Source organism: Trichomycterus rosablanca, chromosome 26 (assembly GCF_030014385.1).
Source record: "Trichomycterus rosablanca isolate fTriRos1 chromosome 26, fTriRos1.hap1, whole genome shotgun sequence".
NCBI classification, from domain to species: domain Eukaryota; kingdom Metazoa; phylum Chordata; class Actinopteri; order Siluriformes; family Trichomycteridae; genus Trichomycterus; species Trichomycterus rosablanca.
Window position 1 is genome coordinate 5,033,907 of NC_086013.1, and position 23,034 is coordinate 5,056,940.

General features: G+C 42.1%; 1 protein-coding gene across 3 annotated transcripts in view; it reads left to right on the forward strand.

Annotated features, from left to right (window-relative positions):
- Positions 1–20,219, forward strand: part of dab2ipb (DAB2 interacting protein b) — a 126,581-nt gene extending 106,362 nt beyond the window's left edge. For all 3 annotated transcript variants that reach the window (XM_062988904.1, XM_062988903.1, XM_062988905.1), the window contains 6 exons: positions 1,247–1,407; positions 1,548–2,433; positions 6,687–6,809; positions 9,577–9,779; positions 17,491–17,578; positions 18,947–20,219. In XM_062988904.1, the coding sequence (XP_062844974.1) occupies positions 1,247–1,407; positions 1,548–2,433; positions 6,687–6,809; positions 9,577–9,779; positions 17,491–17,578; positions 18,947–19,114 (1,629 nt within the window). In that variant the 3' untranslated portion in view covers positions 19,115–20,219. The remainder of the gene's footprint in view (positions 1–1,246; positions 1,408–1,547; positions 2,434–6,686; positions 6,810–9,576; positions 9,780–17,490; positions 17,579–18,946) is intronic.
- Positions 20,220–23,034: the final 2,815 nt, after the last annotated feature.

Genomic DNA, 23,034 nt, shown 5'->3' on the forward strand with positions numbered 1-23,034 from the left:
GGTGCTAAATTATGAATAGTATGTGTACATAACCCATCCATTTCTCACAGGTTGTGAGCTGTGCATGAAAAATCCATTATCAGAGCCCCCCTCCCCGTGTGACTATTACTGATTAATAGTTAGATAAAGGCTAAAGGATTATTAAATATACATTAAATGTGATTCATGGTACTTTCAACGGTAGTTGGCACGCTCCTCCATGGAACAGACACAAGGAACTAGTTAGACATTTTGATTTTGCGCCAATTAAATCATTTATAGAGTCAAAGTAGGTCAAACACTTCAAGCTCTGTTTATTTTTAAACACGTCTGCAAGTGTTTCAACTTCTGGAAGTTGGTCTGGAAGCTGGTCTAAGCTAATTCTATGCATCTTAAGGTCTAAGGCAGTTGGGGCCACATAGTAACACAGGTTCTGGGGACCCAGGCTTGAATCATGTGGTCTCCCTGCATCCGTTTGAGTTTTCTTCCACCTTTAAGAACATCCAAGATTGGATTACCAACTCTAGATTGCCTCTTGATGAGTTCAACACAGAAATTAATGAATGAAATGCACTGCTGTTGAAATACTTTAACCCAGGATGACCAGGTGGTGCATTAGCCCATCTCGGAGACTCCAGACTCTTTGGTGCCACCAAACTGGCCGGGCTCTCATTAGACAGAATTGGCTGTGTCTGAAGGAGGGGACGGTGGATGGGGTATAACCACCTTCTGTGTTGGTCTGGAAGTCCAAGCTATTTTTATGCACTTAAAAGTCTAGGGCAGTTGGGGCCACATGGGTTCTGGGGACCTAGGCTTGAATCATGCGGTCTCCCTGTGTCCGTTTGGGTTTCCTCCCCAGATTTTACGTTGTCTTTCACCTTAAAGAACATCCAAGAGTGGATTACCTACTCTAGATTTACCACTGACAATGAAATGTCAGGACCCAGGATGACCAGGTGGCTCAATAGTCCATCTCAGAGACTTGAGAGTCTTTGGTGCCACCAAACTGGTCAGACTCCCATTAGACAGAATTGGCTTAACCAACTTGTTGCTTCAACCAGAACCCATATTGTCTGATCAAGCTCAGACTGTATCTTCTCAAACCCTTCAAAACCCAAAGTCGGCAGAAAATTGAGACTGTAGCATATAGCAGGTTGTTCCCGTATTCACACTAAGTGGCGAGTGTGAATCACCAGTAAGGAAATTTGGTAAAAAGCAGACATACACATCCCAATCAGTTAGTATTGGTTTTGATTTGTGCTTTCAGGCTGCCACGTCCAAACTGGGCCCGCTACCCAGAATACTCAAGGATGTTCAAACAGCACTGACAAATCCATCAAGTGTTCAGGCGTCCGTACCTGCCGAGCGCGCTCCCTCACCTCCTGCGACTGGCCTGCAGAAGATGGCTATCGACAGCGACCTATCAGGGTAACGTATCATCATACATATTTCTTTCTTTCATACCAATTCTGCTTAGAAATCTTTTGCTAACCCTTTAGCCTGTATCTGGTCAGCTCTGTATCTGACCAGTTTATTTAATTGTATGATTTGTCTTTGGACTCTTTCAGACTGGTTGACTTCACCCGTCTCCCTTCCCCAACTCCAGAGAACAAGGATCTGTTCTTTGTAACTCGTCCCTCTGGCCTCCACGGCTCACCCGCCCGCAGCTCCAGCTACTCGGAGGCCAACGAGCCCGAGCTCGGCTTGGCCAACGGCGCCAAAAGCCTCTCCATGGTGGACTTGCAAGAAGCCGCCAGGACCTTGGAATTGATCCCGGTCAACTCGGAAGGTTCTGTGGAGAAGCACATGGTGGCTTGGAACACCCGGACACCACAGGCCAACCTGCCCGGAGCTCCTACGCTCCATAAAGTAGGGCACCAACCAAACAATTTGGGTGTGGAGGCGATCCCGGGCAGGCCTGTCCAGCTCCTTGCACCTTTGTCCTTCCAGAACCCGGTGTACCAGATGGCAGCTGGATTGCCTGTGTCACCGAGAGCACCAACAGGTGGAGACTCTGGGTCAGAATGCCACAGTTCGCTTAGTTCGCATAGCAACAACGAGGAAGCCGGGTGCGGGAAGCTCAGCTTTCTGAACCACGGGGTTGTAGTTGGGTGTGGACTTGGGGAAGACTTGTCTAGACGATCTGGAGAGTTCTCAAGAAGGCAAATTTCCCTCACAGAAGCTCAGCATGCAGGATGTCAGTCTGCAATGCCAAGGCAAAACAGCGCCGGTCCTCGTCGGATCGACCAGCCGCCGCCGGGCGCACAGGCCTCAGCTAACCGGGGACGAACTCCACCGAGCATGCTAAGCTCCTCCTCCTACCAACGTCCTTCGAGCGGGAGTGCTGTTTCATCGTCGCCCGACTGGGCAGGGAGCGGAGCACGTATGCGGCAGCAGAGCTCGTCGTCCAAAGGGGACAGTCCGGAGACGAAGCAACGGTCTCAGTACAAACAGGTATTTCTTTTCTAGATTGCTAGGACCGCATCATAATCCAAATTAACCAGTAAATGTGAGGCACTTGAATGCTACCCACAGCAAAATTTACCATGATAGCTCAAGTCTAGAAAAGTTCCCACAGTAGAGTCTAGAATGATTCCTCAGTAAAGTCTCGACTATTCCCTCAGTAGTCTACACTAATTTTGACAGTAAAGTCCACAATGATCCTTCAGTAAAATCTAGAACGATTTCTACAGTAAAGTCTAGACTTTTTCCCCACAGTATAGACTGATCCTTCAGTAAAGTCTAGACTAATTCTCACAAAAAAAGACTAGAAAAATTCCCACGGTAAAGTCTTAACTAATTCCCACAAAAGAGCTAGAATGATCCCTCAGAAAAGTCTAGTATGATACCTTAGTAAAGTCTAGATTAATTCCCACAGTAAAGTCTAGAATTATTCCCACAGCAAAGTCTAGAATGATCTCTACAGTAAGTGCTAGACTTTTTCCCATAGTCTAGAAGGATTCCCATAGCAAAATCTAGAATGATACTTCAATGAGGTCTCAGTAAAGTCTAGACTAATTCTCACAGGAAAGCCTAGAATGATCTCTCAGTAAAGTCTAGAATGATCCCTACAGTAAGTGCTAGACTTTCTCCCCATAAAGTCTAGAAAGATTCACACAGCAAAATCTAGAATGACACCTCAATGAGGTCTAAACACATTCCCACAGTAAAGTCTAGAATGATCCCTCAGTAAAGTCTAAAAAAAAATCCCACAGTAAAGTAGACTAATTCTCACAGAAAAGTCTAGAATGATCGCTCAGTAAAGACTAATTACCACAGTACAGTCTAGAAAGACCCCCTCAGTAAAGTAAAGACTAATTACCGCAGTACAGTCTAGAAAGATTTCCTCAGTGAAGTAAAGACTAATTACCGCAATACAGTCTAGAAAGATTTCCTCAGTAAAGACTAATTACCGCAGTACAGTCTACAATGATCCCTCAGTAAAGTTTAGACTAATTCTCACAGTAAAGTCTGGAACGCTTCCTACAGTAAAGTCTAGACTAATTTCCACAGTAAAGTTCAGACTGATCCCTCAGTAAATTCTAGAATGACCTGTCAGTAAAGTCTAGAATGACCCCTCAGTAAACTCTAGATTATTTCCCACAGTAAAGTCTAGATTAATTCCCACAGTAAAGTCTAAAATGATCCCTCAGTAAAGTCTAGACTAATTTCCACAAAAGGCTAGAATGATCCCTTAATAAAGTCTGGAGAAAATCCCACAGTAGAGTCTAGAAAGATACCCTCAGAAAAGTAGATAGATAATAGATAATAATAGATTAATTCCCCACAGTAAAACCTAGACTAATTCCAACAGTAAAGTCTAGAGCGCTCCTTTAGTAAAGTCTAGACTTTTTCCCCAAACTATAGAGTAGACTGATCCTTCAGTAAAGTCTAGACTAATTCCCACAAAAGACTAGAAATTTTGCACAGTAAAGTCTATAGGTCTTATCAATCTTGAATGGAACTGCTTCTCCAAAAACAGTGTTTGAGGCCATCACACCTCACTGAAAAAAACCAACAGTAGTGGGACTTGTCTTTTTGGCAAAAAATAAAATCCAGAGAATCCCAAATATGCAGACAGAAGCTGGAGATTCATTAAGACAGTCAATAAGACCTCGGCATACTCAAACAAGCCCATCTGGCACCAACAACCATGCCAGTCATTCGGATCACTCTTTTCCTCGTGTATTCTCTTGACCCACAATGTGATGCTGCTACATGTACAAGAAAAAGACTCCCACACCACCCAGATGTGGAATGTGGTGGCACTTTCTGTAGTAAACGCTCATAAATCGATTCTCTAGCTTGCCTCATCAGATGAATCATTGACAATCATGATGGTCGTACAATGAAGGGCAGAGGAAGATTTCTTCCCCCACAATGCACCCTCTCTGGGGTTTTTATTGATTAATTTGAATAATTCATGAAAGCTACTGGGCAGCACCAGGATCTGTATTTTAATCTATCATTATTAAATGGGGGGGTTGCCAAAAACAAAGATGACTCAGCAATCCAGATTTATTTGTCAGCAAATGCAGAAAAAAACCAAGTTCCTTTTAAGTGACTGAAAAAGCCTGCACCGTTTTCCTCTTTCATCATGCTAACTCTCCCAGTACATAAACAGTTTTATTACATTAGCTTAAAATGTACATATGCAATACTACACTTATAGCAGACACCTTTATTGACAGTGTGATTGGTATAAAAATTGGTTCATGGAAACACAAATCATCTCCATAAAGATGTGCAGGAACTGCAAGATGACCTGAAACCAGCAGGTACAACAGTTCTAAGGCAAACAATAAACTGCACCACAGTAATCTGCAACCATTTTATCATATTAGAAGATGATCCAAAGAATGATCCATCAGTAAAAGTCTAGACTAATTCCGACAGAAAGGTTAGAATGATACCTCAGCAAAGTCTACAATAATACATCAGTAAAGTCTAGACTAGTTCTCACATAAAGGCTAGAATGATCCCTCAGTAAAGTCTAGACTAGTTCTCACAAAAATGCTAAAATGATCCCTCAGTAAAGTCTAGACTAATTCTTACAGGGAAGTCTACAATGACCCCACAGTAAAGTCTAGAAAAAAAATCCCACAGTAAAGTCAGTAAAGGTCAATAATAACATCTCAATAAACTCTAGACTAATTCTTACAGGAAAGTCTACAATGATCATGATCCCTCAGTAAGGTCTAGACCAATTCTTACAGGGAAGTCTACAATGATCATGATCCCTCAGGAAAAATTAGTCTAATTCTCTAAGTCTAGAAAAAGATCTCACAGGAAAGTCTAGAATAATCCTTCAGTTAAGTCTAGAATGATTTCCACAGTAAAGTCTAGACTGACCCCTCAGTAAAGTCTAGAATGATACCCACAGCAAAGTCTAGACTAGTTCACAGTAAAGTCTACAATGATCACTCAGTAAAGACTAGACTAATTCTCACAGGAAAGTCTACAATGATCCTACAGTTAAGTCTAGAATGATTCCCTCAGTAAAGTTTAGAACGATTCCCACAGTAAAATCTAGAATGATCCCTCAGCAAAGTCTAGAAAAATTCCCACAGTAAAGTCTAGAATGAGACCAGTTCTCACAGAAACTAGAATGATCCCTCACTAAAGTCTAGAATAATTCCTGCAGTAAGTGCTAGACTTTTCCCCCATAAAGTCTACAATGATCCCTCATTAAAGTTTAGACCAATTATCACAGAAAGGCTAGAATGATCCCCCAGTAACGTCTAGAGAAAAAAAATCCCACAGTAAAATCTAGAAAGATCCCACAGTAAAGTCTAGACTAATTCCCACAGTAAAGTCTAGAATGATTCCCACAGTAAAGTCTAGAATGATCCCTCAGTAAAGTCTAGAATGATCCCACAGTAAAGTCTAGAATGATCCCACAGTAAAGTCTAGAATGATCCCACAGTAAAGTCTAGAATAATCCCACAGTAAAGTCTAGAATGATCCCACAGTAAAGTCTAGACTAATTCCCACAGTAAAGTCTAGAATGATTCCTCAGTAAAGTCTAGAATGATCCCACAGTAAAGTCTAGACTAATTCCCACAGTAAAGTCTAGAATGATTCCTCAGTAAAGTCTAGACTAATTTTCACAGGAAAGTCTACAAATATTCTCACAGTAAAATCTAGAATGATCCTTCTTGAAAAGTCTAGACTTATTCTCAAAGAAAGGCTAGAATTGATCCCTCAGTAAAGTCTAGAAATAAATCCCACAGTAAAGTCTAGCATGATCCCTTAGTAAAGGACTAATTCCAACAATAAAGTCTGGACAAATTCCCACAGTAAAGTCCAGACTAATCCCTCAGTAAAATCTACAATGATCCCTCAGTAAAGTCTAGACTCATTCCCACAAAAGGCTAGAATGATCCCACAGTAAAGTCTAGAAAAAAATCCCACAGTAAAGTCTAAAATGATCCCTCAGTAAAGTCTAGACTAATTCCCACATTAAAGTCCAAAATGATTACGCCATAAAGTCTAGAACGATTCCCACAGCATAGGTTAGTTATTGGTTATTAAATGACATTTTGTTTAGCAAGGACAAGGTCAGTAGCAAGTCTAGAAACACAATAGTAATAATAATGATGTTTCAGTTAACTATGGTGTGGTATTAGCCCAGAAAAGGTGTAATGTTTATCAAAGAGTAAGAAAAATTTTATTTTACTCATTTTGTGTGTGTGTGTGTGTTCTAGGCCCCATCACCAGTGATTCCAAACGCATTGGACCGTACCGCTGCATGGTTAATGAACGTGCCGTTTTTAGAGCAGGACTCGGAGACGGACTCACGCAGGGACGATCAAGCACTTAATGAAAAGGTTAATATTTCAAACATACACGTTTATATAAATAATTACTGAACCCATAACAGACAAACAGTAAAGAACACACTCACAGCCACTGACCTGTAACCATCATATTCAAGACAGTCACGAATTCGAAAAGTTAGTCGTTTCAACACAAACGATTCATTTGCTTGTTTAGTGAATAAATAGTCATAAATCAACAGTCTGTTTGGGTTAAACAGTTAGCTCAGACCAAACATCCAGTCAAAACTCAGCAGTTCCAGACCAAACAAATAGACCAAAAGCACTTAGTTTAGGACCAGCAAAGATAAATAAATAAATAGTCATTAATCAGCAGCATGTTTGGATTAAACAAGTAGAAATCAAAAACTAGCTTAGAGCAAACAGCAGTTCCAGACCAAACAGACATAAATCAGCTAGTTTACCCCAGTAAGGATAAATAAACAGTCAGAAATCAGCAGCATGTTTGGGTTTAATGAGTATAAAACAACTAGCTCAGATCAAACATACAGTCAAAAATCCGCAGTTTCAGACAAAACAAATAGGCAAAAGCAGCCAGTTTAGTTCAAGCAAGATAAACAAATAAATAGACAGAAATCAGCAGCATGTTTGGGTTAAATGGCTAGAAATTATGTTAGCTCAGATTAGGCATTCAGTCAAAACTCAAAAAAGCAGTTTCAGACCAAACAGGCAAAAAGCAGCTAGTTTAGTCCAAGCAAAAATAAATAAACAATCAGAAAACAGCAGCATGTTTGGGTTAAACAAGCAAAATCAACAACTACCTCAGACCAAACATCAGTTATAGACTAGGGCTGCAACTAATGATTATTTTAGTAGTTGACTAATCTGCTGATTATTTTTTCGATTAGTCGACTAGTCAACGATTATTTATGTCATACCCTCCAAGAAAGCTTTGTACAGCATTAGAAACTGTTATGTTTCAGAAGTTATCACTCTGGAAGTCAAAAACATATAGAACATGTCGTTGAGAAACATGTGAATGCTGTCTGTGAAGACCTCAGCCATTTGAGGGGTGCATGACCCTCTTCTCATCCACACACCATTGCTTAGTGCTATTAATAGAAAGAGCAAAAGAGAAAGCTGTATTAATTATCACAAACTGAAGGCTATGTATCATAGTTTATTACAAATAGTGTACTGGCTATGCCAGCTAAACCATAACAGGTTAAATATCTTAACTAAATTATCTGCTGAGCTAACTAGCTATCATTAAGTAGAGGAAGCTTATTATTTAGAATGAATGCTCTCATTAACGAGAGCAAAAATATGGAAGACGAGACAGGGTAACGTTAGGCTATAATGTTAAGTTATATAACGTTACTCATATAAATGACTGATTAACTATTGCACTTAATACGTTAGCTAGCTAACAAACCTGAAAAATAGCGAACTCTTAGGAAGTTTTCCGACAAGTACTCTAGCATTAACAAACATTAACTACGTTGGTTAAAGCACAAAGCGGTGTAAAAATTTACCTGTCCAGAATAACGCTGGTCATCACGGCTGCAGGGTGCTGGCGTTTCGACGTAGTGCTGGCGTGAAACCACAACAAGCCCCCTCCGACATGTGTGCAGTAGCCGACTGCATTTCATATGAGGATCAGCATTGTGTACGGAGAGACACACGCTGATCGACGGATTATTCCTAGACTCTGTGCAGGCGCCATCGATCAGTCAGCAGAGGTCGTAATTGCATCAGTTGTGAGGTCTCTATTTGGCTTCCCACCCTGTATGAACAGCCAATCGTTGTTCATGTAGGCGCCCAGCCCAGCCAGATGGCAGCTCTGGTGTGCTAGCATGTTTTACCACTGCGCCACCTGAGCGGCATCCGTGCCCCTTTCTAACGCGTGCGCAGTCCCTCCTTGGAGTCAACTCTTTGGAGTCAACTCCTTGAAGTCGACTAGTCAACTCCTTGGAGTCAGCTCACTGGAGTCAAATCCTTGGAGTAAACTCTTTGGAGTCAGCTCCTTGAAGCCAATTCCTTGGAGTCAGCTCCTTGGAGTCGACTGCTTGGAGTCAGCTCTTTGGAGTCAGCTCCTTGGAGTCGACTGCTTGGAGTCAGCTCCTTGGAGTCAGCTCCTTGGAGTCAACTCCTTGGAGTCAACTCCTTGGAGTCTGACGCGTGCACAGTCCCTGAACCGTTTGAAGACCCCGCCAATTTGGTCTGCTGCAGACACTGCAGGCAATTGTGCCCGCTAGATGGCGCCCAGCCGACCGGTACCAGAACCGAGATTCGAACCGGGGTGTTCAGAATCTCAGCGCTGGTGTGCTAGCGGAATATCCCGCTGCACCACCTAGCCCCCCCAACAGTTTTTAGTCAATTTGTTTTCCGCTGCTGGGGGATCCCTGATTGCCGTCGAGGTGGGTATATTGCTCCTCACGCCTCCTCCGACCCGCGCGCAGCCCTTAGCGGAACCCTTTTTCATTGCTAATCAGGGTCCTTACACAGCGTTTGAAGACCCCACCCACTTAGTCCGGTCATCCCACCATAGCAGAAACATGTCTGCTGCAGAGACTGCCAATTATGCCAATAAGTAGATGGCGGCCAGCCTACCGGTGGCAACGGCGAGATTTGAACCAGGGTGTTCAGAATCTCAACGTTGGTGTGCCAGCAAACTTGATTTTCCATGCTTAGAAAATAATATAATAAAAAATGCAAGGCAGGTACCAGACAGGGACGCCCTAACTCTAACCCCTAACCTTAACCCCTAACCTTAACCCCTAACCCTAACCTGTCTCTTTGTGTCTATATGTACCAGTACCAGGCGGAGATAGGGGTGCTGCAGGAGCGTCTGCGGCTGTGCGTGCAGCAGCTGGAGCAGTGCGAAGCTCGGCTGCACTCTCAGGATGACCAGGCTCAGCAGCTCCTGCTGCAGTACCAGAGTCGACTGGAGGAGGCCGAGCAGAGGCTGCAGCGCCAGCAGGAGGACAAAGAGCTGCAGATGAAGAGCATCATTAGCAGGTGAGAGGCAGAGAAAGCAAGAAAGGCGCAGAGACAGAGCTAGAGGGTCGGAAAAATGAACGTTTGTATGATTGTGTCTAGAGTTTTGGTGCCTTGGTGTCTTGAAGGGTCTCGCGCCACAAGGAAACAACTGGACAGGGAGCCAGTGTAAGACAGCACATCACACAACCATTTACTGACCACTCATTTACCCAGACCTAGGAGCAATTTAGTCCATCGCCTGCATATTTTGGACACCGCTGGTGCTTGTACGGCATACCTGTCCATACTATGGTCTTTGGAATATCAATGCCTTTGAACCTTGGTGCTTGTGACTTAAACATATCAAAGCCCAGATAACCAAACTGAAGCTTTTATTTTGGACCCATTCACTGGAAAAGTCAATTATGCTTAGAAGAGTTGAAGGTAAAAGAGAATGAGGATGGCTAGCAACAAGATGGATGAATACAATTAGAGGAACAATAAACTACTTTTGGTTACAACCAAACCAGTCATGGACAATTTTGTACCTCTAATTCACTTCACTTGGACGTCTTTGGACTGTGGGAGGAAACCGGAGCTCCCGGAGGAAACTCACACAGACTCCACATAGAAAGGACCGGAATCGCTCCACCTGGGAATCGAACCCAGGACCTTCTTGCTGTGAGGCGACAGTGTTAGCCACAGAGCCATTGAGACCTAAATGAGCCATTAGGAGGCCTGAAGACCCAAACAGAAGACAACTCGGAGTCGACTGCTTGGAGTCAACTCTTTGGAGTCAGCTCCTTAGAGCCGACTCTTCAGAGTCAACTCTTCGGAGTCAACTCTTCGGAGTCAGCTCTTCGGAGTCAGCTCTTTGGAGTCAGCTCTTTGGAGTCAGCTCTTTGGAGTCAGCTCTTTGGAGTCAGCTCTTTGGAGCAAACTCTGGAGTCAACTCTTTGGAATCAACTCTTTGGAGTAAACTCTGTGGAGTCAACTCCTTGAAGTCGACTAGTCAACTCCTTAGAGTAAGCTCTTTGAAAGTCAGCTCCTTGGAGTCAGCTCTTTGGGGTTAACTGCTTGGAGTCAATTCCTTGGAGTCGACTTTTTGAAGTCAACTTCTTGGAGTCAGCTTCTTGGAGTCAACTCCTTGGAGTCAAGTCTTTGGAATCAAATCCTTGTAGTCAGTTCCTTGGAGTCAGCTCCTTGGAGTCGACTGATTGGAGTCAACTCTTTGGATTAAACTCTTTGGAGTCAATTCCTTGGACTCAGATACTTGGAGTCAACTCTTTGGAGTCAGCTTCTATGAGTCAACTCCTTGGAGTAAACTCTTTGGAGTGAACTCCTTGGACTCAACTCTTTGGAGTCAGCTCCTTGGAGACAACTCCTTGGAGTCAGCAGCTTGGCGTCAACTCTTTAAAGTCAACTCTTTGGAGTCAACTCTTTGGAGTCAGCTTCTTATAGTCAGCTCCTTGGAGTCAGCTCCTTGGAGTCAGCTCCTTGGAATCGACTTCTTGGAGTAAACTCTTTGGAGTAAACTCTTCGGAGTCAACTCCTTGGAGTCGACTCCTCAAAGTCAAAAGATAGAATTACTAGTCTGAATTGCCTCTGGGTGTGAGTAACTAAGCAAATAGGTAAATGAGTGATGCCCTGCAATAGACTGCCTGGCACCCGGTGTTTCCAGGTGGCGCCAAATCCACCATGACACTCATCAGGATCAAGCAGGTATAGGTAAAGATAAAGAAATGAATTAAACAGTATGATACATTATAAAGCACATTTTAAGCTACACTAGTCAGCTAACACGGACAATCTACTGGACATTGGATGTGACTAAAATATAATAATATAATAAGAATGTAAAAATCATACGGACAAAACACAATATTTTATTTAGATTTATTTTATGGCTATTATTGTAACCACCCCTTCTTTGTTTTTGTTATTTTTATGTTCCTGTATGTGTTTGGATTTGATTTGAAATACTATTGTTTGATTTTTGATTCATTTCTTAATTTCTGTTGTTGTTTTTTTTCTTTAAGTGAATAAAAGTATATTATATAGCCAAAATATGTGGAAACCACATAATCTTAATCTTGGTGACTATACTTCAGGAAAGCCTTCCATAAAGACATGGTCTGAATATTTTGACATGCCATATATATTTAAGCAATAGAACACGAGAGGGAGTGTGTTAACACACGACCTCGAGTGTTCTATTGCTTTTATACAACAGTTTTTACAAAAGAAAGAAAGAAAATAAATCAAAGAAGCCCTGAATTTCATTTTAAATATGCTTTAATATTGACAATACCTTCCGCCAAAAAGTAGTTCCACAACGAATATAAAGTTTAACACTACAAAGCAGACATCCCAAGTTGCAAAAACTCATTTCAGGGAGGTAAGAACAAGAAAAAGAAGAAAGCAAGAACCTCCGAAGGGAAAAAAAGAAATAAAAAAACCTCTCGCACACACCAAAGGCTATGGATGAAAACAGAACTACTAGGAGCTGCTAACTGGCTTAACTAACTGTTCGCGTTACAAACACATTAATGTTCCCTAAATAGTGCACTAGATTGTGTATCAGATCATGGATATATGTTCCCTACATAGTGCACTAGATAGTGAATTAGACAATTGGTTATGTTCCCTACACAGTGCGCTAGATTGTATATCAGATAACGGATTTAAAACGCGACCGGGAAAAAAAGGCTGTGTTGCCTGCGTGCGCGTTTATGTGCATGAAGCTTGTCGTTACTGGCAACTCGTCAGCGGAGTAATACCATTGTGGTGTGAAAAGACCGTGCTGTTATCACGAATATCAGCACGTTTAGAACACTTCTCAACCAATCAGATTGTAAGGTCGGAACTACCTGTTGTATAAATATATATATATATGAATTGCATCGCCGAATTGGAATGAGAGTCACGCTTTCCTGTCAGCAAAGCCTGAAGAAATGGGATGTCCACATACTTTTGGCCATATAGTGTGTATTGTTTAATTTCGATACCAAATACTACTGTTATGCTTGATGTGATTACATATTACGTTTGATAATTGTGTAGTGAATGTATTTTATTATTACTATTATTTTTTTAATTATATTAAGTGAATTTTATTCATTAGTATTATTAATACTAATCACTGTCGAATTCTTAACCATTTATAGACTGTGACCAACCCAAACGTGCCTTAAAACTCTAAAATGAACACTTAATAATACACTGGCACACCAAAGCCGACATCTCGAACTTGTGAGTTCGAATCTCAACTTTGCTACCGGCAGGATGGGCGCCTACACGAACAATGATTGGCCCTGATTAGAAACCCTTTAGTTCAACCCCTGATTAGAACCCCTTTAGTTCAACCCCTGATTAGAACCCCCTTAGTTCAACCCCTGATTAGAACCCTTTAGTTCAACCCCTGATTAGAAACCCTTTAGTTCAACCCCTGATTAGAAACCCCTTAGTTCAACCCCTGATTAGAACCCCCTTAGTTCAACCCCTGATTAGAACCCTTTAGTTCAACCCCTGATTAGAAACCCTTTAGTTCAACCCCTGATTAGAACCCTTTAGTTCAACCCCTGATTAGAAACCCCTTAGTTCAACCCCTGATTAGAACCCCCTTAGTTCAACCCCTGATTAGAACCCTTTAGTTCAACCCCTGATTAGAAACCCTTTAGTTCAACCCCTGATTAGAACCCCCTTAGTTCAACCCCTGATTAGAACCCTTTAGTTCAACCCCTGATTAGAAACCCTTTAGTTCAACCGCTGATTAGAAACCCTTTAGTTCAACCCCTGATTAGAACCCCCTTAGTTCAACCTCTGATTAGAACCCTTTAGTTCAACCCCTGATTAGAACCCCTTTAGTTCAACCCCTGATTAGAACCCCTTTAGTTCAACCCCTGATTAGAACCACTTTAGTTCAACCCCTGATTAGAACCCCTTTAGTTCAACCCCTGATTAGATCCACTTTAGTTCAACCCCTGATTAGAACCCCCTTAGTTCAACCCCTGATTAGAAACCCTAAAAATACAGGAACAGCCGAAAGGAATCATTAATTTGCTTGAGCTTACTGGTTTATATTAATGTGCCAGTTTTTATTTAAGATTAGCACATAATTAAGTCTTAACTATGTCCTCTCTGATTTAATCAAGTGACAAACATCCCATAAATTTTGGGTTAAATTGTTTCTAGTATACGATAAATGTTGCTTATTTATTAGCTGTGCGTTCTGTTTCAGCCTATACACAGCTGTAGAAATTGGAATAAGAATATGAATGTATTATGTAGCCCAAATTCGGGTGCTGATTACACAAGCACTTAACTGATAATGATAATAATCTGATAATAATCAGATTAACTGCATATAAACAAACTAATTGTGAAACTGTTCGTCTTTGGTAACTACTGGGTGCAAATATACAATCCCAAATCAGAAAAAGTTGGGACAGCAGGGAAAATGCGAATAATAAAAAAACACACAGAGTTTCTTACATTTACTTTTATTTGATTGCAGACGGGATGAACCCGAGATATTTCATGTTTTGTCTGGTAAACATCCATTCCTGCATTTCAGGCCTGCAACACATTCTAAAAAAAGTTGGGACAGTAACGCGTTTACCACTTTATAATGTTGACATTCATATCACCACCGAGGATACCAAGTGATTTAGTGTTTCAGCATTTATTTTGTCTCGTTCTTCCTGCGAACACGTCTTAGGATGTGCGGTTCAAAATTCTCCACAGATTCTCCATTGGGGACAGGTCAGGACTGCAGGCAGGCCAGTCCAGTACCCGTACCCTCTTCTTCTTGCATTGTCTTGTTGAAAAATGCATGGACGTCCCTGGAAAAGATGACGTCTTGAAGGCAGCACATGTTGCTCCAAGATCTCAATGTACAGTACTTTTCTGCAGAAGTATAAATGACCTTTACCAAGGGCACTGACACCACCCCATACCGTGACAGCCCCTGGCTTTTGGACTCGTTCCTGATAACAGTCTGGACGGTCCTTTTCGTCTTTGGTCCGGACCACACGGCGTCCAATTTTTCCCAAAAAAGACCTGGAATGCTGGAATTCATCTGACCACAATACACGTTTCCAGGGTGTGATGGTCCATCCTAGATGCCTCCAAGCCCAGAGAAGTCGACGCCGCTTCTGGACATCGTTAACATAGTTTTTTCACCTCATTACTAGCCCTAAATTGCCCCCCGTCCCACCTTTTTTTGGAATGTGTTGCAGGCCTAAAATGTAGAAATGAAATGAAGTTGAGCAGATAAAACATGAAACTGTCTGCAATCAAATAAAAGTCAAAGTAAATGTAAGGAACACTGTTTTTATTTGATTTGCATTATTCATACTGTCCCAGCTTTTTCTGATTTGAGGTTGTATTTTAACAATATATACTATTCAAGGGATTAAAGCATGAATAGACTAAATATTTTAGAGTGATTTTTTAACCTTGCTACAATGTTACATGGTCCTTAATGGGTCCTTTTTAAATATGATCGTCACATGACCTTTTTTTTAATATAACACTATACACAAAATGCATTTTTTATTTTTCATTATATGTTCATTGTGACTTTTGTATCATTGACTGTCATTTGTAATGAAAAGTTTGCACTTTAAAACTTTTTGTACATAAATACTTGTACTTCTCATGTTTAAAGTCCTTAAATGAGACTGGAATTGCATAACATTTGCTTTTTAATACTTTATTCTGTAAATAAACAGCCATTGGAAGCAAAAAAGATGTCTCATCTTTGACCCATATACACAGATCAGCCATAACATTAAAACCACCTCCTTGTTTCTACACTCACTGTCCATTTATCAGCTCTACTTACCATATAGGAGCACTTTGTAGTTCTTTGTGATGGTCACGACTCATGTGATGGTGGATCATTCTCAGCACTGCAGTGACACTGACAGGGTGCTGGTATGAGTGGATAAGACACAGCAATGCTGCTGGAGTTTTTAAACACCTCACTGTCACTGCTGGACTGAGAATAGTCCACCAACCAAAAATATCCAGCCTACAGCGCCCCATGGGCAGCGTCCTGTGACCACTGATGAAGGTCTAGAAGCGGCAATAGATGAGTGATCGTCTCTGACTTTACATCTACAAGGTGGACCGACTAGGTAGGAGTGTCTAATAGAGTGGACAGTGAGTGGACACGGCCACTCATACCAGCACAACACACACTAACACACCACCACCATGTCAGTGTCACTGCAGTGCTGAGAATGATCCACCACCTAAATAATACCTACTCTGTAGTGGTCCTGGGAGAGTCCTGACCATTGAAGAACAGTGTGAAAGCAGGCTAAAAAGGTATGTAAAGAAACAGATGGACTACAGTCAGTAATTGTAGAACTACAAAGTGCTTCTATATGGTAAGTGGAGCTGATAAATTGGACAGGAGGTGGTTTTAATGGTATGGTTGATCAGTGTGTATTTGGATATATTGAGTCCAGGAGATATTAATAAATAATTAGGGAGTTAAGCTTGGGAGCTAAGTAAACGTTAGTCAGATTTAATCTAGCTGAGTACTTTATCTGATATTGGTAAAGCAGAGCTGTTTAATTAAAGATTTAAGGATTAGATTCAATTAAAATTCAATTAAGCTATAAAGCTGATTCAGCTAATTCAGATGAGGTTACTGGAGTTCATCTTGGTTACACTATAGATTACAAATTAGTCAAATTCATTTAGCGCGTCCAATTGCCCGATTGCGTAATGCTTCCTCTCCACTAATGCTGATCCCCGCTCTGATCGAGGAAAACGAAGCTAACCATGCCCCCTCCGACTCGCGGGCAGCAGCCGTATGCATTTTTTCACCTGCACTAGGCGAGTGCGAATGTGCATCAGCCCTGTGTACGGAGAGACACACCCTGATCGACGCACTCCTTCACAACCGCTGTGCAGGCGAGGAGACCCTATCCGGCTTAATACTACCCCACCCCTATATGAACAACAGGCCAATCGTTGTTCATGTGGCCGCTCAGCCCAGCCCGATGGCAGAGCTGAGATTCGATACGATGTATTCGAGATCCCAGCTCCGGTGTGCTAGCGTGTGTTTTTTACCGCTGCGCCGCCTGAGCTGCCCGGGTTGAGTTTAGTTGAGTTAAACTGTCCGGGTAAATGAAATGAAGGCAAGTATAAAAACAGAAGTTGGGTTGAACTGGGTTGTGTTAGGGGGTTGAGAGTTTATTCAGAGAGGTTCAACCTAGTTAGGTTAGGTTAATTAATGTAAATAGAGTTAGGGTCCTGCTAAGATAGACTATTTTGATTTAAGTAGTCCAAGAGGTTCACCCGAGTTGTATTCTTTTGAGTCGAATTACATTGGGAAGGTTAGTTGAGTTTAGTTTCAGTTCAAATTAGGTCAAGAGTTCAATTGAATTGATCCAAGTTGGTGGAGTTAAAGAGTCGAGTTGTACCGAGTAACATTCATTTGACGGATGGGTTAAGTTGACCTGGACATTTCGGTTGAGTTCGGCACTTAAGGGTTAAGTTTAGTTGAAGTTAAAGTTCATTTAGGTTGCGAGTTGGAGAGCTCAAAGCTAGAGCTCCAGCTATTAAAGAAAACAGTTGGAAGAAGCTGGTAGCCTTTAGCGTTCATGTAATTGCTCTTTATAAAGCCGCAAACTATAAGACAACCGTTTAAAACCATGACACTCATGTGTTCTCTTTAACTACAATAATTTAAAGGGTTTTAAAATTCTCATTTTTCTGCACGTCGATGCAGGTTGATGTCTGTGGAAGAGGAGCTGAAGAAGGATCACAGTGACATGCAGGCGCTGGTCGACTCCAAGCAGAAGATCATAGACGCACAGGTATGACCGTGTCTCCTTCTCCGAGGTCGATAAAAATCCTCGTAGCATCTCAACCTCTTCACTAGGGGTGCTTATACTGTATATATAAACATTTTCTTGAAATTGATGGAATGGACCAATTAAAATTGCTCATTTATTTCAAAGTCCGGAAACTCCCTAAGCGGCAAGCCAAGGGCAGCGGTAAAAACTCCCTATCTTTAATGGGGAAGAAACCTCAAGAAGAATCAGACTCAACAAGGACCCATTCTCTTTGGGTGGTCTGGAACAGTGATACTCAACAGGGGGGCTACATCCCACTAAGGGGCCTTGGGGGAGAATCAGGAAAATCAATAGACATAGCATCTGGCAGACAACATAAACCTATTTTAAACTACCTATAGTCTAGGAGGGGGTCTGAAACAAAAAGAGGTTAATAACCAAATACAAATTTTTTTTTTTTTTATATATATATTTTTCCCCTTTTTCTCCCCCTTTAGCGCATCCAATTGTTCAATTCGCATCGTGCTTCCTCTCTGTCTATGCCGAACTCTGCCCTGACAGAGGAGATCGAAAATAACCCGCATCCCCTCCGAAACACTGGCAGCAGCCGGATGCATCTTTGCCACCCACACATTGATGAGTTTGGCGCCACCTAGCGTTGCATGCGGAGAGACACACCCTAAGGGCACTCTTTCCTCATCCCTTATGTAGGCGCCTCTTAATCAGCCGGCAGAGAACGTAATCGCATTCTGACAGAGAGAGACCCACCCCTTCCGGTCTCCAATCCCACCCCCCCCCCACCTGAACAACAGGCCAATCGTTGTTCATATAGCCGCCCAGCCTTCGACCGGCTGAAGGCAGAGCTGGATTCGAAACAACGCACTTTCGAAATCGAGCTCTGGTTGCAGCGCGTGTTTTTACCGCTGCGCCACCTGAGCGGCTGGATATTCTATTTTAAAGTTGGGCCTTAATATGGAACTGGAATTTAAAAGAGCATTTGCAAGTTCAGGCACTACAGGACGAAAAGAGTTGGCGTGCAGTCGACATTGCAATTAATCCTAAATGCCGTTAATGGGGTTGAGGTTGTCGATCCATGTCCTTATGGACCATGTTTTGTTCAAAATGGAACAGCCAAATTGGAACAGGAAATGGTCTTTTCTAATTGGTTGCCAAAATAGTGGGATCATGTAACACATTGGCAATAAGGGTGGCTGAAAAACAACTCATTAATTAGTGGTGTTACATATTTTTGGTCATATAGTGACCCTGAGGTGGCTAATATTACCTTGTTCTCTGTGACAGCTGCCAATAGTGGATCAACTGTGTACTAAGCAAGATAAAAGCTCCTACTCTTCCACCTTTGACGCCCTTGTGTCTGTCTCTCTGCAGGAAAAGCGAATAGCTTCTCTGGATGCAGCCAATGCGAGGTTGATGAGTGCTCTGTCTCAGCTAAAGGAACGCTACAGCATGCAGACACGCAACGGCATTTCACCCACCAACCCCACCAAACTGCAGATCACCGAGAACGGAGAGTTCCGCAACAGCTCCAACTGCTGAATAGAACCCACGTACCCCACCAAATTAGAGATCGAGAATGAAGACTGACGAAGTTCCCACCAACCCCTCCAAACTACAGATCACAAGGAACTGAGAGTTTTGCAACAGCTCCAACTGTTGACTCCCACCCACCAACCCCACCAAACCAAACTACAGATCACAGAGAAGGGGAAGTTCTGCAACTGCTCCAACTGCTGAATCCCACCCACCAACCCCACCAAACTACAGTTTACAGAGAAGGGGGAGTTCCGCAACTGCTTCAACTGCTGACTCCCACCACCAACCCCACCAACCTAGAGATCATAGAGAACGAAGACTGACGAAGTTGAATCCCACCCACCAAAATACAGATCACAGAGAAGGGGGAGTTTTGCAACAGGTCCAACTGCTGAATCCCACCCACCAACCCCACCAAACTACAGATCACACAGAACAAAGACTAACGAAGTTGAATCCCTCCCACCAACCCCACTAAACTACATATTACAGAGAAGGGAGAGTTCCTGCAACAACTCCAACTGCTGAATCCCACCCACCAACCCAACCAAACTACAGATCACAGAGAACAAAGACTGACGAAGTTGAATCCCTCCCACCAACCCCACCAAACTACAGATTACAGAGAAGGGAGAGTTCCACAACTCCACCAACTCCTGAATCCCACGTTCACTGACTGAATAAACAAAGACACATCAAGATGCCACTGTACTTCAAAGCAGTACAAGGAAAAACAAAGGACATGCCACTTTGTCGCTTCTAAACTTTAAAGCCAGGTGCTGAACTGTTCTAGAAGTCAGTAAATAATACTAAAAGAAACCTTTAACTCGCGACCGTGAACTAGCACTCGTGAGCACTACTTCGATCTAGGACAAACCACTAGATTTACTGTCTGTAAGTCTCTCTAGAAGAGCTCTTAAACTTAGCTGTGACCATACGGATGCTAGACTTGCAGGCCTGCTACGCCGTTCAGTGCTAGATTTTGCACCCGACTGAGAAACTTTGAGGATATTTATTTCAAATCTTAGGAAGATGTCATACTAGTCAACGAGTAAGGCCGGCATACTGCTCCTCCTCTTGGTTTGCCCCTACATAGTGCACTTTTAATCTATTCAACATAAAAAGCCTTAAAATCAACAATCAAAGCTCATTCTGTCCTTAAAAAGTCTACGAAGATACAAAGCGGAAAGCGGAAACACAGCTAATACTATAGAGTACATGAAGAATTTATAGAGTTTACAGTCCAGGCTTGGAGAGGTACAGTATGTGAATCTGTAATCGATGCTACTCTTGCATACAATGAGTGTCCTGGAAAGATTACACCAAGAGCACAGTGTGAAATCCAATCCAGAAACCTTAAGACAAGAGGTAAAAATGCTTACCATATTCACCATATTCATATCCACAGTCAATTGGTTATGATATTCTGGAAAAGCCATGTTAGGGGTTCACATACTTCTTTCCAGCCAAGACTGTATATATAAATGCATAGATTTATATACATTGGGTGTATTAATGGTATAGTTAATATCAATATACAGTACCTAAATTTACACTCTTATGACCAAAGGTATGTGGACAGTAGGTGTTCCAGCAACATCAGCCATGACATTAAAACCAGCTCCTTGTTTCTACACTCACTGTCCATTTTATCAGCTCCACTTACCATATAGGAGCACTTTGAAGATCTACAATTACTGACTGTAGTCCATCTGTTTCTCTGCATACTTTTTTTAACCTGCTTTCACCCTGTTCTTCAATGGTCAGGACTCTCACAGGACCACTACAGAGCAGGTATTATTTACAGTGTATCACAAAAGTGAGTACACCCCTCACATTTCTGCAAATATTTTATTATATCTTTTCATGGGACAACACTATAGACATGAAACTTGGATATAACTTAGAGTAGTCAGTGTACAGCTTGTATAGCAGTGTAGATTTACTGTCTTCTGAAAATAACTCAACACACAGCCATTAATGTCTATACACCCCACAGTGAACATGTCCAAATTTTGCCCAAAGTGTCAATATTTTGTGTGACCACCATTATTATCCAGCACTGCCTTAACCCTCCTGGGCATGGAATTCACCAGAGCTGCACAGGTTGCTACTGGAATCCTCTTCCACTCCTCCATGATGACATCACGGAGCTGGTGGATGTTAGACACCTTGAACTCCTCCACCTTCCACTTGAGGATGCGCCACAGGTGCTCAATTGGGTTTAGTCCATCACCTTTACCTTCAGCTTCCTCAGCAAGGCAGTTGTCATCTCGGAGGTTGTGTTTGGGGTCGTTATCCTGTTGGAAAACTGCCATGAGGCCCAGTTTTCGAAGGGAGGGGATCATGCTCTGTTTCAGAATGTCACAGTACATGTTGGAATTCATGTTTCCCTCAATGAACTGCAGCTCCCCAGTGCCAGCAACACTCATGCAGCCCAAGACCATGATGCTACCACCACCATGCTTGACTGTAGGCAAGATACAGTTGTCTTGGTACTTCTCACCAGGGCGCCGCCACACATGCTGGACACCATCTTAGCCAAACAAGTTTATCTTGGTCTCGTCAGACCACAAATTTGGCAAATGGAATTTGGCAAATTTGGCAAATTGGGCAAATGGACGCGCTAAAGGGGGAGAAAATGCATAAAAAACAAAAACAAAAAAAACTCATACCAGCACAACACACACTAACACACCACCACCATGTCAGTGTCACTGCAGTGCTGAGAATGATCCACCACCTAAATAATACCTGCACTGTGGTAGTCCTGTGGGGGTCCTGACCATTGAAGAACAGCATGAAGGGGGCTAACAAAGCATGTAGAGAAACAGATGGACTACAGTCAGTAATTGTAGAACTACAAAGTGCTTCTATATGGTAAGTGGAGCTGATAAAATGGACAGTGAGAGTAGAAACAAGGAGGTGGTTTTATTGTTATGGCTGATTAGTGTATATCACTTATATTAATATCAACTGATATCACCTCCTGCAGCTTCTTAAGCACTTTATATGTCATTATAACACACTTTAAGTACCTCTGTGCAGTCTTTACCTCCAAATACAATATTCTGTAAATAGCCAGTCAATACACCTTAATGACCTTTAATGACCTTTGGTTTATTCAGTTCCAAACCTTGTACATTATTTATTATCGTTAATGCTCAATGCGGGTCGATTGTTTTATGTTAATGCAACTTGCCCCCCAATAAAGTCATCAGTCGAAATAGCATGTGTCCAGCTGAGGTAATGATAATAATGCACTTGGCAGCCTCAAGATAAACATGAATTAGCAAATTTGACCATGGCTCAGTCCGAATCTCTGCAGGACAGCGTGTACTGAGGTGTAAGGGCTCCCCCATGTGGTAAAACATCTGCCTGCTAGGTGGCAAGTAAGCTACAAGCTCTATTCTGACAGGACTAGACTTTTAGCAGCCCACAATATAAACATGAATTAGCAAATTACATGGTGTTTATTGAGTAACAAGGGCTCCCCCTGGTGGTAAAACTCTTGCCTGTAAGACGGCAAGTAAGTTACAAGCTTGACGTGCATAACGTGCTTAATACTTTAGTGCTAATAAAAGGCACTTTAGCTCAACACCCTTCAGAGTTAATGCCTATGCTTGGAGGCTAATACACAACCCTTTAATCCAACGTGTGTTTGAACAAGCGCAACAAACATCCCTAATAGAATCAAAGAAATACTATTCTGACAGGACTAGACTTTTAGCAGCCCCAATATAAACATAAATTAGCTGTAAATAATAAATAATCTGTGCAGTACTGCATTACATGATATTTGCTGAGTAACAAGGGCTCCCCCTGGTGGTAAAACTCTTGCCTGCTAGACGGCAAGTACAATATATATAAATATATCTTTAGTCTAGCAAGTACAATATATATATTGTACACATACTATATAT